At 42.5% G+C, this 18309-nt stretch overlaps 1 protein-coding gene across 1 annotated transcript in view; it reads right to left on the reverse strand.

Annotated features, from left to right (window-relative positions):
- LOC141580808 (laminin subunit alpha-3-like) overlaps positions 1-18309 on the reverse strand; it is a 162651-nt gene that overhangs the window by 21344 nt on the left and 122998 nt on the right. Inside the window, exons 13-22 of the mRNA XM_074383677.1 lie at positions 16920-17057; positions 14646-14692; positions 13262-13361; positions 12512-12564; positions 12180-12285; positions 10981-11080; positions 7331-7487; positions 4677-4809; positions 2527-2669; positions 237-334 (exon numbers count right to left, since the gene is read on the reverse strand). Coding sequence (XP_074239778.1) covers positions 237-334; positions 2527-2669; positions 4677-4809; positions 7331-7487; positions 10981-11080; positions 12180-12285; positions 12512-12564; positions 13262-13361; positions 14646-14692; positions 16920-17057 — 1075 coding nt within the window. The remainder of the gene's footprint in view (positions 1-236; positions 335-2526; positions 2670-4676; positions 4810-7330; positions 7488-10980; positions 11081-12179; positions 12286-12511; positions 12565-13261; positions 13362-14645; positions 14693-16919; positions 17058-18309) is intronic.

Consider the following 18309-nt stretch of genomic DNA (forward strand, 5'->3'; position numbering starts at 1 on the left):
ACATTCCCACATGCTCGAGGGTGGCAGCCGCTCCTAACTAAGCCAGCTATGGTGTGCAAAGTGCTCTGTGACTCTTATTTGAACGTCACAAGTAAGACACAGAGGAAGATCACAACTAATTATCCTGAGCATCGTGCTGCTGGAGTGGTCCTGAGACACCTCATGCAAGTTTGCATTAAAGGCTCCTAATTTAGAGGACCCCAATGATGCGGCTGCACCTTCTGCCCCATACTGACTTTTCCTGGGGAGATCCTGAGTAGGCACATGGTTCTGTGACGGGCAGCTGCAGCACAGAGGCTTCATAGTAGTCCCTGGGGAAGAGTACCAGGTAATCCTAGTAAATAAAGAGCAAAAGGAGAATCACTTATTTTGATGGTAGCCCTGCGTTGGCTATAAAATAATCAAACATGCTAGTTAAATCGGTAATAACCAGCTGAAGTCACTAAACTCTCCATATCAACCGCTTTGTTCTTCATCCTGACCCACCAAAACACAAAGAACCACTCATCGAAGATTCTTTACATATCAGAGAGAAACTTGTCAGTGTGAACATTTTTATTCTTCAAGTTTCAGGAGAAATTTTACTGTCTCTCCTGGGTTGTTTATAAATTCACAAATTAACAAAGATTATACATTGTCAATTGGTGTGATGTTCTGTGGAAATGCCGATTGCCTTCACCAGTACAGAATACTGAATGTGGATCATTTTCTACTCCCACACCCGAGTACTGTAATGCTCAAATGGCATGGTATCAAAAGTGATGCTTTGTGATGTTGGTGATTCACAGAATGGAACTGGCCTACTGCCTGTCCCAAGAAACAAGAGGAAGAACATGTTCCACTGAGTGTGCCAAACGAAGCCCACAGCATGAATTCAGCTAAGCAGCTCTTCAGGGAAGAGCAGAGCTAGCAGCTTCTGGGATGTGGATGATTGACAGCCCCCAGCCGGTCTGGCAGCAGCGCGCATCTACAGAGGGAAGACGGGAGGGAATGTTTGCCTCAACTGCCAAAAGCTCATACACACACCATAAGGCTTTTTCTCTCCTCAGAGAGAAATGTATAGCAGGGAAAAGTAGGAGATTGTGGCTCAGGGGACTCAGTAAATTGAAATTTTAAAATGGTTACTGTTCTATTAGTAAGTTCGCTGAGGCTGGGACCATATCTCCTCTCTCCTCATGACTTTATACTCTCACAGGTACTACAGCAGTGAAGGTTGAGAATAGACACTCTGTAAGATATTTTTAGACGATGGGATTATAATATGGAGGCATACATATGAATTACTACACAATTGCACAGACTAAATGTCATTAGGTATCTTCCATGCCCAAATAGTAACCTGTATAATGAACCTCTACTTTCCACGCGTCCACCTTTGTACCTGTTACTGTTATCAATGGAACTTTCCTCTGCCTCATTCCTACCATCTGTGAAATATTCTTGAACTTTTTTTTAAAGCAATAAAGCTTCCTACTAAGAAGAAACAAGGGAGACCTCCTGATCTTCCTTTGCTGTCTTGAATGGGTGGTGCAAACCTTCGTGTTATCCTTGTAAGATCCCAGATTTGGAAGGAACTACTAAGATCAGTATTTTCCCTGCTGTGTGGAAGAAGCAACTGGCAGGATTGGAAGAGGCAGGATTCGAATTAAGAGACTTGCCTAAGATTTGCTAACGTGGTCAATAAACAGGGTTGTGCCAGAAGGAAAAGCTTTATGTTTTCTACTCTGGGAACATGAACCAAGATTTTCCCTAGGACTTTATTTTGAAAAGACTTGCTGTGATGCAAAGCAAACCTGAAAGCACATGGCAAAGAGGGCTGCCGCAGAGAGCAGGTCTCACCCTTCCAACTCCCCATGGCTTCTCTGGCTATTCTATTAGGTGTTTGCAGACATAGCCTTTCCCAAATAAAAAGTTCTCTGTTGTAGGCAATCTGTTTGGTGAGAATAAACCTGCGTTACGTTTAACACAGAAGAGAGCGGAGAGAGTGTCAGGGAGAAGCAGTGGCTCCTGTAACCTCATTCTTCTCTTTCCACCCTCAAGAAGTTTACTGAAATTCCTATCTTCTTGTCTTCTAGGTTCTTCTTACTTGATTCTACACAATCTCCAGACAGGTTTATTTTTTTAGATATACTTCTGACTCATGCTGGAAAATCCCAAACAAGCTTTGGAAGGGTGAAGCCACATGCTCATGATGGCTTTGAATTTGTTCTGATAACTTAAGAGTCTTCATGAGACCTTCTATATATATATATATATATATATATATATATATATATATATATATATATATATATTGTCCAAGAGAAACTAGCTGGAAGGATACAAAAGATACTTCAAGTTGGTTCCTATGTCATCTGATGGCAAATGTCACCACAGCTTCCTCAGGCTGGGGTTGAATAATTCCTGTCTCTAAAACTACCAATAATGTTGATGTTTTATGATCACTGTGGATTACAGTCTTGGATGGAACCATTTCTGAGGTAGGAAAAATCCCACAAGAGCTCTCCATTCAGAACTAAGTCTTACCAGAAGGACTCCTTCTGCCTTAATACAAGCAACCCATATTCCTGGGGTGATTGAAAATGGGTCTGCAAAACCATTTCCGGGGACAGTGACAAAGGCTGGCTCCTTACTCGGCAAGAAGATGATCTCTTTGCTTTGAGCAGCACCTATCAGAAATACAAAGAACTGCTTAAGGCCTTTTTCTATCAGTCAGTGTTATGATTTTAGACACTCAGTTTTGAACATTCAGTTTACATCCCAAACAGATGATATGTACTGATCGGATTTACTGATCTTATCTTTAAAAATTGTACAATGCAAATGCCTATGTATGAAATAGGCTAGAAAGATACTGATAAGATGTTAGCAATGCTATCTACACTGGGATTATAATTGTTTAACTTATTAATATATTAATACTCATAAACAGTTTAGGAAAGTTCCTTGCATATGGTAAGTGTTCAATATATTACATTAGCTAGTACATTATTTTTTCCATTTTTGTTTGTACGTGATTTTTTTAAAGCCAGAGTCTCACTATGTTGCCCAGGCTGGAGTGCAGTGCTTAGTCACAGGTGCAATCGTAGCTCCTGAGAGCCTCAGACTCCTGAGCTCTAACAGTCTTCCCACTTCAGCCTCCCAAGTAGCTGGGACTACAGCATATGTGATTTTTACATTTTAATTTTTATTAATGAACACGCATAGGAAAAAGCTTCACTCTCTATTTTCAGGACAAAATACATGGTCTTCTGCATTAAACAAAAGGAGGACCTTCTGCAAGAGATTTAGAAAGAAATAAACTGTTGCATCTGAGTTCAATCGACACTTTCTCTTCCAAAGAATTATCTTCTCCAAACGCTTGTGTCTATTCCTGTTCTACAAAAATTGATGGGGGCCTACTGCGTGCCAGGCTTGGAACTAAGTTCTGGTGACAAGGCAGTAAATAAACACAGTAAGCAGGGCCTTTGCTCCCTGCTGGTGAGGACAGAAGTGAGGAATAAGGACCAGCACACGGGAGAACGTGGAGAATGTGGCACAGTCTGGACAGCGGTATTTGGGAGGAGGCACAAGTTATCACAAGACATAACATAACTGGGGCTCCCAACTCAGACTTAGGGGAAAGGTGTCCAGGAGGGCAAGGAAACGAAGCAAAATGTATTCCAACTATCTGAGTTAACAGAGGGCAAACTGCTGCTGTTATTGTCATGTAGGAGGCAGAGGGGCCTGGTAAGAGTTTTGGAGTCTGAAGACTTTGTCTACAAACATCCAGCTGTGCCTGGCAATTTACTAAACCTCTCAGCTCTGTTTTCTGTTCAACTCTCTTCCGTTTGCAAAGTTCTTAGGATGTGAGGAAATGGGTGCTAAAGTACTGGTAAATGACGAAGTAAGCCTGCTAGTTCTTTTTATGGGGTAATTAACCCCCAGCCATGCAAGCTGGGCTGACACAACTTGGAAATGCCATCGTTTCTTCCTTCATTCTGATTGAACCGTGGACACTTGGCAAAGATGGTACACATCTTGATCCTAAATTAGACTTCCATTGGTGCCATTTTGTGTCCTTGTAAAATTCCAAATGCTTCTTGGAATCTGTTTCCAGGACAGGTAGAAGCCCTCATACCTTGGAGAACACACCTCCAGGACTTCTCTCTGCCTGTGGCGAGGCTGTGCTCTCTTCTCTTGTCCCTCTGCCCTTGGGAATTTCTCACCCCGAGTCAGGTTTGCAGCTCTCTCCTGGAGCTCTTTTGGGCTTTGCTCTTTACAGAATTCATAGGAAAAATCCCCATCCTTACCCATTTCTCCTCTGACTATTTGGTTGGTTTGAAACAATGGAAGAATTTAGGGTAGCAGGCCAAAATCTTTCAGGTAACACCAAAAAGGTGACACCTACTTCACCATGAATGAGTTATAAATGAGCTCTGCTCAGTGAAGACATCATAACCCATGGGGTTCAGCCAAGGTACACAGGTTGTTATATCTATTTTTTAAATGAGAGTTAATGACTAAGTGATTGTTCAGAGAATGAACAGTAATAAATCACAGGATACCTAGAGAACTGTCTAACCAGACCATGAGCCAAGCTTGACATCGTCTAAGGGTGATCAACTTTGTGAAAATCAGAGAAAGTGTTTCACTACTTATTTCTTAATTGAAAAGAGGCTTGAAATTTTACCTACTTTCCTCACCCCAGGATGGATAAATAGTTATATGACCAGATACGGCTTCAGTTCCAGGGTTAACGTATCTCAGAATAACGCGAAACAAGGAGTGATCTGACTTCCCCACATTCAATGTGATTCTTATATCATTCTGAAAAACACCGAAAGGCCATAAAGCAAAAAAAAAAAAAAGGTTAAAAGACATACAGCCAAACAGTGACTTTATTCTGTTCAAGTGTCACTACTGAACTTGTAATGTACACACACACACACACACACACACACAGAGACACACATTCTCACACTCAGTCAACAAGCACCGAATAACTTGTGAAAGATGGAAACAGGCAAACCTAACAATGAGTTAAAATAACTTACAATCAAAATTACAGTGAAAACACACTCCCTCAGCAACTGAGATCCGCTTTTGACCTTTTTGTGATCAGGCAGACAGAGCGGAGCATTAGATGGACTAGTTTAAGAAAGCCACAGTGACGGAGCAACCACCACTGGCTAGGAAAAATAAAAAGGCAGAAGAGAAGGAAAGGAGAGTGTATTATTTCACACCCAGAGAGAGACTGTTTCAGAGTGCGCTCCACATACATAAAGTCTAAATGGTCACAGAAACCAATGGTGGCCAGGGAAAGGTGAAAGACTCCAAATACAATAATGGTAACATCTGAATGTAACTAAAATATGTAAGGGAAATGATGGCTTTTCAACCCAGAGGAGGGGTCCTGTGGTTCCCAGGGCTTGGGCTCACACAGTATTCTGTAAACACTGTGGAGCCTGGGCTCTTGGAGGAAAGGGTAGACTATTTTAATTCTGAACCACTGACTATATGTCCAGTTGGGCTGTGGCCCAAGGAAACTTCATGAAACTTGGAAATTCCCAAATCAGCGGCTCTGTTGGTCTTTTCCCTAACTCCTTTGGTTAAAAGGAAGGGAATATCTGTTCAGGGAGATATCGGTGACAATAAAGACTGATTTTGCTTAGAATCACTTGCTTGGAAGCAGGAGCTATAGGTTACCCACACTGAGGAACTCCTGACCCTCGCAATTTGTCTGAATTCATCTTGAAGTGTTAGTTTCAGGCGGAAAATAAATATGCAAAAAATGTATTAGGAGCAAAGTGAAGTAAGTGGTGACCCTGGGGCCACCACCATGGTCCTCTGACCAAAATAACTTTCTCAGAAAATGTACCGTTAGAGATGTGGTGCCCACCAGCTATTCTTTCAAACTAAGCACTGGTGAGAAGGTATACATTTTGCTTGGGTTGTCAGTCATTCACATCCTATTATGACTCAATAGAATTTATTGCTTTTTTTCTTAATAATGAAGTAATATCAGGGAACTAAAGAAATTAAATAACTGTATTTGGGGAGTAAGGGGAAAGAGTGAAGCGTCTTAAGATCCTAGGTACTATTTCGGAAAAGGTAGCTTGGATAGGGGACTTTGGCCAGGCAAAAAGCAGCGTTAGAATCAGCGCGGGGGTGAGGGGGGCAGGGCGGTCCGAGATAACTGTGGTCCTGTCCCAGCCTCTCTACAGGCTGACTTGAGGTAGCAAGTACCAGTCTTGGATCTGCTAAGGACCAATGCTGTGTTACCATGATTGTCAGTTTACCTCTCACATTCGAAATCCTCCACTGAGAAACAGTTCGAAGAAATCAACCTCAAAAAGAAATTCTGAGGACAAAACGACGCAATGACTCTATCTATACAGAATTTGTTTGTTTTTGTCAGAGTTTTGCTCTTGTTGCCAGGCCGGAGTACAATGGTGTCATCTCGGCTCACCGTAAGCCCCACCTCCTGGGTTCAAGCGATTCTTCTGCCTCAGCCTCCTGAGTAGCTGGGATTACAGGCATGCGCCACCACGCCCGCCTAATTTTGTATTTTTAGTAGAAACGGGGTTTCTGCATGTTGGTCAAACTGGTGTCAAACTCCCAACCTCAGGTGATCCACCCGCCTCAGCTTCCCAAAGTGCTGCGACTACAGGTATGAGCCATTGTGCCCGGCCTACAGAATTTTTTAGGTATAAGTACCAAGACGTATAATTTCGGAAGGTAAATGAAGAATGTGTAAATTACCTTACTCATTCGAATACAAAATCAAGATAGATGGATACAGTAAAGAAGAATGAAGGAAAGAGAAATATGGGGAAAAAAATGAAACAGCACTAACACTCATCATTTATCTTAGCTTCTATGTACATAGCAATTCAAAGTTAAAAAAAAAAAATCAGCCAAAAATTAGGAACACTAGCTTTACGGGAATTACTTAAACCAACTCATTTTTGTTTTCCACAAATGACTTTAAAGAAAAATTGTCCTTCACATTCTAGTATAGGCTAACGTCATTTAGGAAACTCCCCTCTTCTCATAGAAAACCTCCAGAGACAAACACTGTTTTTCTTTAATTCCTAATTTTCTGATTTGGCAATCACATTAAAGTGACAATGAACTATGAAATACACATACATACTTATCAGTTAATATACAGCCCTACCCCAAACCCCAGGTTTAACCTAAACTCCACTGCCAGCCCATAATACAAAGAAAAAGAACCCTGGGATCAGTTCTGGGAACAGGTCACCTTTTAGGGGGCTCACTGAGACAGTTGCGGGGAAGGATCTGGGCTACTAGGCCATGAAGATGCTCACTATGGGTTGCATACCTGTACTGAGGTCATCTCGGTATATCCTCTCCAGCTAAACGCAGGAAATGCCAGGGGATCAAATCCAAACCGAAGATCTCTCCCATTAGGGGTGGTACCATCTTCAATCTCATACTTCATATGATACAAATCTGGGAAATAGTAGTTGTCTTCAGGCCTTTTATAAATAAAAAATAAACACATAAACACATACAGAAAGTGAGGGCCATGGATCATCTGACCATCCTTTAATCTCAATAGTTACTACCGAAAGAACTCCGCTACACTGACAGAATACGTTAGAGGACAAATATCTCCTGCTCTTTCTCTAAATTGCTGCTTTCACTCCCATAAACCTTCACATAAAACACACTCCACACCTAATTCCAAGCATTAGGATGAGAAAATCATTTAGCGCAAGCCATAGTGGTTGCATCCTTTAATATGTTCTAAATAGTTCCCAACAATTTAGCAAAGTCAAATTAGGTTCCCATTCATTTAGTTATTTAATCACTCACTCATTCGTATACTCATTCACTCATTACATGAATATTAACATCTATGTGCTAGGCACTCTTGCTAAGCACCATAGGTATAATGGTGAACATGACATAAAAGATTTCATATGCTAAATTTACAAATAAGATATATTTTTTCTCTATATGTAATTTTTAATCATTAGAATGGCTCTTCTATGCCTTGTTTTCTCTTAAACTGTATGCCTATTAATGAATTCTTTTCAAGAGTTCAGCTGTGGTAGGCACAGAGAAGTATCCAAAATATTCCAACATTGTGTGGCATTTAACAAACTACTTAAAGTTCTCAAAAAAAAAAAACAAAAAAAAGCACTTTGCCAATCCAGTCACAAGCTGGATTTAGTGAGTTTAATGCCATAAAGATCAATTTGTTAAAGGAAATAAAAAGCCATGTTCCTATACTGCAGATAGAATTAGGAATGCTTACAACTTTTCTGGAAGCAATTTACAAAGATCTTTAAAAATGTTCATTCACATTGATTCAGTAATTCTACCTCCAGGAATCTGTTCTAAAGAATGATTTTGTAGATAGTCAAAGAATTAACATAAAAGAATGTTTAAAACAATGAAGATTTGGAAACAACATAAATGGACAATTATGAAATAAATTATAAAAAAAATGACCATTTAAAATGTAAAGACTAATGATAATAGGAAATATTTATGATATGATGTGAAGAAATGAATGTGAATTATGTGAAAAAATAGAATGCTAATTTTTAATTCATAGACAAGGTCTAGAAAAAAATACACCAAAAATATTAAAAAGGGGTTATCTCTGGGTAGTGAATGAAGATTTTTCTTTGTCTTTTTACTTTCATTAACTTATTAAAATGTGTTCACTGGACATATATTACATTTATTATCACAAGAATTATTTAGAAAACAAAGTGAATGTGAATTCTTTCTACACTTGTTAGAAAATCTAAAATTACTTTGATAAAATCACAAGCAAGTGTGTGGGGGATCTGGTACAAAACGACGCAAGATTATCAGGTGAGAGACGAGGTGCTCCAGCTTCCACACTGCTGGTTTGCTAGCCTTTATTTCAGTTATCATTTACCACTAAATCCAAGGACGTGCTCTAAACTTGAAGACATATGTATGTGTGCACGTATCATGTGAAGTCTTGCCTCAGGCTAGGCAATTTAATTCCTATTTGGTTGCATTATTTTATGCTGAAAATCAGTCCATTACCTACAGAGTTGGAAGGAGAAAAAAATGTTTGCTGGTGAAGTAGGGGAGAAGCTCACTTTATCAGCACCAGGGTGGGTGGAGCAAGGTGAAACACAGGTGGAAAACGCTTTTTTTGTTTGTTTTGTTTTTTAAGATGGAGTCTCACTTTGTCATCCAGGCTGCAGTGCAGTGCCGTGATTTTGGCTCACTGCACCCTCTGCCTCCTGGATTCCAGTGATTCTCCTGCCTCAGCCTCTGGAGTAGCTGAGATTGCAGGTGTGCACCACCACGCTTGACTAATTTTTGTATTTTTAGTAGAGACAGTGTTTCACCATGTTAGCCAGGCTGGTCTGGAACTCCTGACCTTAGATGATCCACCGGCCTGGGCCTCCCAAAGTGTTGGGAGCCAGGAAAACGTTTTATGCAGGTATTTACAAAGCTCTTCTGGTCCATGGTGAGACTCACTGCTCTTCAGGAAAACAAACCTACAGATGTGCAGATGTGCCTTCTTCACAAATCTTTTACTGCAATCCCGCATGGTGACAGCCAATTAGAAAGGCTGAGGGAAAGTGAAGCTGGGTTGCTCTTTTTTTTTCTTTCTTTTGATTAGAGACAGGGTCTTGCTCTGTTACCCAGGCTGGAGTACAGTGGTGCAATCATAGTTTACTGCAGCCTCAAACTCCTGGGCTCAAACTATCTTCCTGCCTCAGGCTCCTGAACAGGTAGGACTACAGGCATGTGCCACAGGGCCCGCCTAATTGCACTTTTTTTGTAGAGATGGAATCTCACTATGTTGTTCAGGCTGGTCCTAAACTACCGGCCTCAAGCAATTGTCCCACCTGAGCGTCCCAAAGTGCTGGGGTTACAGCTTCCAACCATCACTCCCAGCCTGCTCTGACTTTTAGAATTCAAATGTTGGAAATGAGAGAAAAGAGAGAATCACCTTGCTAAATACAATTTACTTTCATGACATAAAAGATTTCTTTGTAAATCTGTTGCTAATACAAGTAGTGAAAGTACCTGAGAGTTAGAAGTTATTTTTCTTCCCTCCACAGAGGAAAAATCATGGATGAAACATCATGGTTTCGAAATACTTATAAATGGCGAAATATAATGGTTTAAGAGACAGAACAATACCATCCATAGTTCCCATAGTTCCCCAGTCTGAATCTCCACCTCAGTCCCTTGCTCCTATAGTTCATTGTCACCTTCTTCTGCATGAGACAAAGCACTTCTCCACTTCTAAACTTCCCTAGCCCCTACCCCCACTGCAACCCTGGGAACAACTTTGGCCTCTCTACTTCCTCACTCCTGGGTCCCAAGGGGGAAACAGGAACTCAACCTTATTAGCTCAGGCACCTGGGTATGTTGCACTGCCCCCTCTTATTCCCTCTCTTATTGGCTAAGCACCTGGGTGTGTGGCACCGCCCCCTCTTATTCCCTCTCTTATTGGCCTGAGCATCTGGGTGTGTGGCACCGCCCCCTCATCTTCCCTCTCTTATTGGCCTAAGCACCTGGGTGTGTGGCACCACCCCTCGTGTTCCTTCTCTTATTGGCCCAGGGACCTGGGTGTGTGTTCCTCCCTCCTCTTATTTGCTCTGTAGCTGGAGTGGGCCTATCTGTGGGCTCCTCCTGCTCCAACTTGCACATGGAGGTTGGGCCCTAAGAACCCACCTCATGCTTCCAGCTCTGGTCTTGCCCACCTGGTTTTTGTACTTGTGGGAACTTTCAAGCGAACGTGCTCCACAGCCTACACAGTGGAACAGGCTTATGGGCAAAGTGATCTCCTGTTTTAAACAACTCACACACAAGTGTCCAGATTTCAAATGACACAGGACGGCTTCCCCTGTCCTTGATTCGTAGGGCTGTTTCTCTCTTCACCAGAGTACAGCACAGGCAGGAATGTCTAAGACCGTCTTCCACACCGTGAACATGGGAAGAAGCTTCCCAAAAACTCACCACTGGCAAGCTTTTCCCACGACATGCTCCCAGCACTGGCACATCCCGGAGGCCCCACTGCACACGGAGGACAGCGCCCCACCGATGTCACATTGGCACCCTGAAAGCCAGGAAATGGCAGCAGTTACCCCTTAAACCACCTCCACACTGAGTGCCTCCACCGCTCTATGAGAAGGGAAAACGAGCCCAGCGACGCAGCGCCTGCCTTCCTTCCTCTGCCACATCCATATGGCCGGTGTTTGAGGTCTAGGAAACTCCCAAACTGAAATAGTGTGTCTGCACTTGGAAATCAGATTCGACCCCAAAAACAAAAACAAAATTAAAATGGGGTGTCTTTCCAGAAGTCTGCTTCTAAGTTGGAGGCGGCTACTGTAGGCCAGCCCAAACGCTGTTGTCAGTGCAAAAACGACAGCAGCCCAGGGGTAAACACGCGTAAGAAACAGTGCTGTTGCCAAGACCAGGTGCTAACCAGGAGCTAAGCTAGAGATTCAGGAGCAGCCTTGTGGGGCAACTGCTCCTGCAATTTCATTATTTAACACAGTACTGTCTCTAAAAATCTGGTGCTAACATTTTTGATAATATATCTTTAAAATTACCAAACCTTGATGTTATTTATAAAACTAACAGATGCCCTCCCATCCCAATTACGTTTTTTATAATTAAACCCACAGTGTGCTGGTAGAAGAGAAGCAGAAACGCAGAAACAGCCTCACTTGCAGTTTACTAGTTTCAATGTAATAGATGTTTGGTCAAATTCTCTAGACAGAATGTTTCAGGGCTACTCCATCAGAAAGTCTATGTGAAGACAACAAACTCAGCCAGGTGCGGTGGCTCATGCCTGTAATCCCAGCACTTTGGGAGGCCAAGATAGGTGGATCACCTAAGGTCAGGAGTTCAAGACCAGCCTGACCAACATGGAGAAACCCTGTCTCTACTAAAAGCATTTAAAAATTAGCCAGGCATGATGGCACATGCCTATAATCCAAGCTACTCAGGATGCTGAGGCAGGAGAACCACTTGAGCCTGGGAGGCAGAGGTTGCGGTGAGTGAAGATCCAGCCTGGCAACAAGAGCTAAACTCTACCACAAAAAAAAAAAAAAAAAAAAAAAAAAAAGATGACAAACTCAGAAGAAATGTCATTCGGACCATCTTTGTCTGTTAACACTGTGCATTGCTCAGGGCCCGCTGAACTGATTTACCTTGACACCCAAAGTAATTGCTCTTTTCCAAAGCAAAATATCCATCTTCACAGGTGTCACAGGAATCGCCACCCACATGGGACTTGCAGTGACAGTCACCATCTCCCTGCAGAACAATGAGCCAGATGACCATATTTGATACAATTACAGAATTCACTAATCTTCAAGATTGAAAACTGGCTCTTGGATCATAGGAAGCAGTGTGGCCAGGATCCGGGAAGGATTACCACGCACTGCAGGATGAGAGAGGTACTAACACATGCCCGCAGAAACCCCACAAGCAGTTGCTACAACATTCTGCTGTTGTCACATGAAAACTCGGCCCTCTTTACCTGCCTACACTCTCCAGTTCCACTCACTGTTCCCGCCTGATGGCACTGGCATTCTGTGGAGATAAGAGAGCATCCTTGAACCAGGGAGACACAAAAGACAGTTTCTTGGCTGTGGGAACATCACACACCTGTGACACACCGTGTACAGTCAGCCTTGCCAGTGCGGTTCAACAGAATGAGAGTTTGCATCGCTGAGGCCTAAAATTGGACTGCTTTCTGAAGCTGGCAGAACAGACCAATCCAGACTATCTCTCTACAAAAAGTAATGGCTAGTTTATGGCTACTCCATGACAAAAGCTGTAAAATCATGGGAGTTTTCAATGACTCTAATGCCAAGGTCATTACTGATATGCATGCATGAAAATACACTCTATTCAAGGTTATTCACTACATTCAGTACCCTTAACTCAGTGGTTTTAAGTCCTTACACTGGCGTCAAAATAAGAATAACATTAAGGTTAAACCAGAAAAAGTAGATTATAAAAACAAGGACATGAAAACCATTTATCAAGTAGCTGCCTTCTTGAACAACAAAATAGATACAGAAACTGGATAGAAATCCCTGCTGAGATTTTGAAAATGACAGAACTTCTGCCAAAAGTGGGTTGGGGGGGACATAAAAACATCACATAGAATCTTGTCAAATTGAAGTGATTCAACAAATAGCTCTTTTGTGGGTTTAGTCACTGAGGCAGAGAAAATTAAGACGACATTACAATGTAGTAAATTACAACATATAAGAAACGCTACCTGAACATCCATTGGGATTATCTTTGTCCAGATTCCAATACAATGGTTTGCAGATGCTGCAAGTAGGACCTTCAACATGAAGCTTGCATTGGCAATACTCCTTTGAATGAAAATCAAACTAACATTTGACTTCTTGAAATTAAGACATGTTCTCAAACATGTGCGTGAGCAAAGACTTGTCACGGAAATATATTTTGGTCATGAAAAGTAATTAAGTGTATCCAGGGGGGAAAATACTGGGTTGATTTCAATAGTGTGCTAATTGCTTTTGTTTATTTTTATTCATTTATTTGTTATACATGTAATCCACATTTGTGGTTAGAAAGAAATTGGAAAATATGGAGAAGGAAAATTTAAAAATCACACTTATTTATAACATTGTCAGGGTCTGTTGATACCGTTACAGCACAGACTACCAATTTACAAAGAAAATGTCTGAATATTCAACATGTTGAAAATCAGTAAAGAATTGTTTATCTGCGAGTGCTTTTGTAATGAGCAAGATTCACAGCCTTGGGTCAATCAAGGCTTATAGTAAGGATGGCAGAACCTCTTTCACTCCATCCATTCTGTGCCTGCAAGTTAGCATCTCTAGGCACAAAGGCCAAGAAGAGAGACAATGTCTAAATTATCTTAGAAAATTGTTGCGAATAGGCCAGGCATGGTGGCTTATGCCTGTAATCCCAGCACTTTGGGAGGCCAAGGCGGGTGGATCACCTGAGGTTAGTTGTTTGAAACCAGCCTGGCCAACATGGTGAAAACCCGACTCTACTAAAAATACAAAAATTAGCAGGGTGTGGTGGCGCATGCCTGTAATCCCAGCTACTTGGGAGGCTGAGGCAGGAGAATCGCTTGAACCTGGGAGGTGGAGGTTGCAGTGAGCTGAGATCGTGCCACTGCACTCCAGTCTGAGCAACAAGAGTGAAACTCTGTCTCGAAAAAATAAATACGGAAATAAATAAAAATAAAATTGTTCAGAGTACCATGGCATTGTGCTTGGAATAATATAAAATAAATTGTAATTATTTTGTACACAGCCAACTTTATTTAATGCGTCCTTGGTCACTGATTTTCTCAATATTATTAATTATGTTCACCAGACTTATGTGCAGGGGCTCCGCAGAGGCAACACCCTCTGAGTAACCTACAAATCTATAGTAAGAGTTCAACTCTAAGACTCCAGGGTAACAAATTTAACTAAATCTTATTCTTTTGTTTTTGAAAAAAAAATCACAAAATCACATACCCACTTTGAAAAAGAACAATGACCTCTTTAAGCAATTTAGCCTTGGGTCTTATTTTAATTTCAGGAAGTGTCCACACTGTTACTCCTTAATATGTATCAGAATAATACAGATTGACCACCCTTTTAAAGTCTACTTACCAAATTGGAGTCGACGGTACCAGCTGGGTCACAAGCACTGCTGGAACCTGAATATGATTTAGAAATTTTTTAATTATCAGGTAGTTTGCGTTTCTCTTTGTTTTGATGTTTCATGTATATTAGTTTTGTTTATAAAATAGTGTATCTGCATTTATATTTTCAATAGATGTGTGGCAAAGACTTTGCGTGCAATCCATAGTCAGGCATCTTGAAAGACTTTATGGTCCTTCCCCAAATTTTACCTCTTTTGCCCCTGAACACATCTCTACCCTGTCTATTCATGACAGTTCACTTCTAATTGATGATGAAGGAGGATATGAGGGAAAGATTCTAAAATTTTGACCATCATTTGTACTGTCCAGAAGAGGGCAATATTGTACCAAGAGATTTCTAATTGCCCATTTAAAATAAGTCTGAGAATTTCTAAGCGCATCTTTAATTATCACACCTCCTTGTTCCCACCTGTACCGAAGTTATCTATAAAATCAATCATTTTGTTTTCCTGACTTAGTATATAGCACTACAAACCAAATATCATCTCTCTTCAATAAATTGGGATCTTGCAATGTTTCAGTATTACAGTTGCACAGTGTTTGAACCGGGTAAGTCTGTTCTGAGACTAGTTTTTCAAATCATTTAAATAAACCCAGAATAGACTCTTGTTTCCTTACAAATTGTTCCTGAGCCTTATTGCCTTTGTTTCCTCTTTGTTTCTGTTTGCCTCAGCTTCCTCTTGTGATTCTCATTCTCTCTCTCACCCTCTCTTTTTTTGAGACAGAGTCTTGCTCTGTCTCCCAGGATGGAGTACAGTGGTACGATCACAGCTCACTGCAGTCTCCAGTGCCTGGGCTCAACTGATCTTCCTACCCCATCCTCCTGAGGAGCTGGAACTACAAGCACGCACTACCATGCCTGGTTATTTTACAAAATATCTTCTAGAGACAGGATCTCATTATGTTGCCCAGGCTGGTCTCCAACTCCTGGCCTCAAGCCATCCTCCCACCTCAGCCTCCCAAAGTGCTGGAATTATAGGCATGAGCCACCCTGCCCTGACCTCTCTTTCTTTTCTAATGTTCTCCTGCACCCCACATTTTTCCGTAATACTCAATACAAACTTCCAGCTCTTTGTTTTTTATGCCCAGCCTCGGGCTCCTCTCCAGGATACAAACATTGTTGTCCAGCCCTAGGATGACTGTGGCTGCTCAGCTTCTCTGCCTGGCAGCTGCAGCACTTCCATCTGCTCCTGAGGCCCATGGAGGTGAGAAGAACAATGCAGGATGCCCTTGCATCCTAGGGACCTTCAGGCCTTCGGAAAGGCAACCGCCCCCTCTGACTGCCTGCTGCAACTTCCACCCCCAAGGAAACCTGGTCTCCAGAAGATTCTGGTTAGGAAATGAAGTCAGCCCTGTCTTCAAGGGATGGGAAGGGGTCTGAGAAACCACATTCTCCGGATGGAAAGTTCGGGTTGGCCTTCCACAAACACTTCTTCACAGTAGCGACAGTCCTCTGAAATTGACAGTCAGGAGCTACCGGTCTGCTCTCTGGCTGCACACGCCAAGGAGCTCAGGGAAATTTGTAGACATCTCTGCCACGGTACATGGGTAACCTTCAATCTCTCATTATCAATGGAGGGATGAATACCAACCACGTCCCACAGCTGCAGGCTTGGTTTTCATCTCCCGCTCAGGGCACTTTCTCCAAACTGCAGAGACTCCAGTGCATCCCACCCACCCATCTTGCACAACACCCGGGCTGAAGTGCCATGACATGGTCCCCCAGAAGGCCACAGGAGGACAGGGAGAGAGGACCGAAACACAGCAAAGGCCGTGCTAAGCCTGCTGGCAAGGGGAGTGGTTAGAAACATTGACAGTGCTGCCAGCATTAGCGCTACAACCTGGAGGCGAGAGAAGACATGGTGTCTTGGGGCAGAAGACAACAAACACTCACTTTAGCTCAAAGGAGTCACCTTTGCCACACTATCTGCAGAAAACTGACATGTGAACCAAGAAACCCACATTTATGGCACATGGAAATTTACATTCGTTTTAGTTAGAAAAAAAATCATTTCTGGATTTCTCTGAGAATACATATATGATATACATGTTTTCAAACCAGACTTGAGCTGGCGAGGAACCAGGCAGACTAGGTCTGTGAAAGCAGGATGTAGGGGTGGCCAGGGATGGGTCTGTGGGGGACTTGCAGGCTTCTCTGGGTGGCTGGCTGCACACACTTCAGAGAGGAGCCAGCCCTCCAGCAATATACTGGCTTCCTTACCTTGACAGTGGGGGAAATCATAGGCTCCTGAGAGACACCTGTCACATCGCTGTCCTGTAACCCCTGGTCGACATTCACACTGTCCAGTCACTGAGCTGCAGGGTGTCTGGTAGGATCCCAGGGCTGAGCACCAGCAGGCTGGATGAAAGAATGCAATCAGACTTAGGCGGGGGTTGCAGGTATGGGAGCGGGAAGAACCACATCCCAGATCAGAGCGTGAGGGTGGAGCCAGAAAGACCCAAATGCAAGTTCCCGCTCCACCTCTTATGAGACCTGGAACCTGAAACAAGCCATTCAACTGCTCTAAGCCTCAGTTTCTCCTTCTTTAAATGGGAGTGATACTAGCTTTTATTTGATAACTTGTTGTGAGGGTTGCATAAGATAAAACTTATAAGAGCTGGGGACAGTGCCTATCATAGCGAGCACTCAGTAACTGCTAGTTTTTATTGCTGCCATGAAGTTCATATTCAGAAAGATTTCCAGGTGCTGGGTGATGGTTTTGGGGATTCTGCTCACCTAGAGAAACTGGTATTTGTAGGAGGAAGAAGCAGGGAACAACTGATGGGGGATATGACTCACTGGAGGGCCACTTTAATTCCATATCAAGTGCCAGCCATTCCAGGCCAGATCAGTCTACAATTGTCTCATTCTTCTCGGTCCTCCTCTCTTTAAACCTATTTTCTCAAGGTCCAGTGTAGTTAAATAGTGACAGAAAAAATTGCGCGGGCCACACTGAAATGGATGGGAAAGGCATCCTAGCTTCCTCCTCTCCCATATCTGTACCTACCCTCCAAGTCATTACCATGATCTTTGGCTAAGTGGATGAATAAACATGCGTGGATGGAGAGAACAGATGCTAGCTATTCATTCTCGTTTTGGCCCCCTTCCCACTGGGTCAGGTCCCTACCAGCCTCTGAGACTAGAATTCTATGGGCTGGAATTGTACAAGGTCATCCCCACTTGCATTGCAAAAACCCTGCTTCTGGAAAGGGATGACCAGTGGAAATGACCTGACTGACTTCTCCAGCTGAAGAGTTCTACATCTTAAGAACTGAGAGAAACTGAATAGATCATCTCATTGAATCCCATTATTACATGGTGAAGCTCAGAAGTTAAATGGCATTTCTAAAGTCAATGGATTAGTCTCTGGCAAAGGGCTTCAGTCTTTGGGGTCAGACACATGTGGATTCCAGTGCCAGCTGTGCCACTTAACAGCCCTGCAATCATGGGTAGTTGCTTAGCTTCTTTAGCCCTCAGTTTCCTCTTCTGTAAACTGGAGCTGATAATAGCATCTGCTTTATGAGGTCGTCTGAGAATCACCAGCAATAAGACACTGAGCACGATGGTTGCAGAAATGCTCAGGAAATGTTCACACTTATCGACATTATTA

The sequence above is a fragment of the Saimiri boliviensis genome, chromosome 13 (assembly GCF_048565385.1).
Source record: "Saimiri boliviensis isolate mSaiBol1 chromosome 13, mSaiBol1.pri, whole genome shotgun sequence".
Taxonomy (NCBI): domain Eukaryota; kingdom Metazoa; phylum Chordata; class Mammalia; order Primates; family Cebidae; genus Saimiri; species Saimiri boliviensis.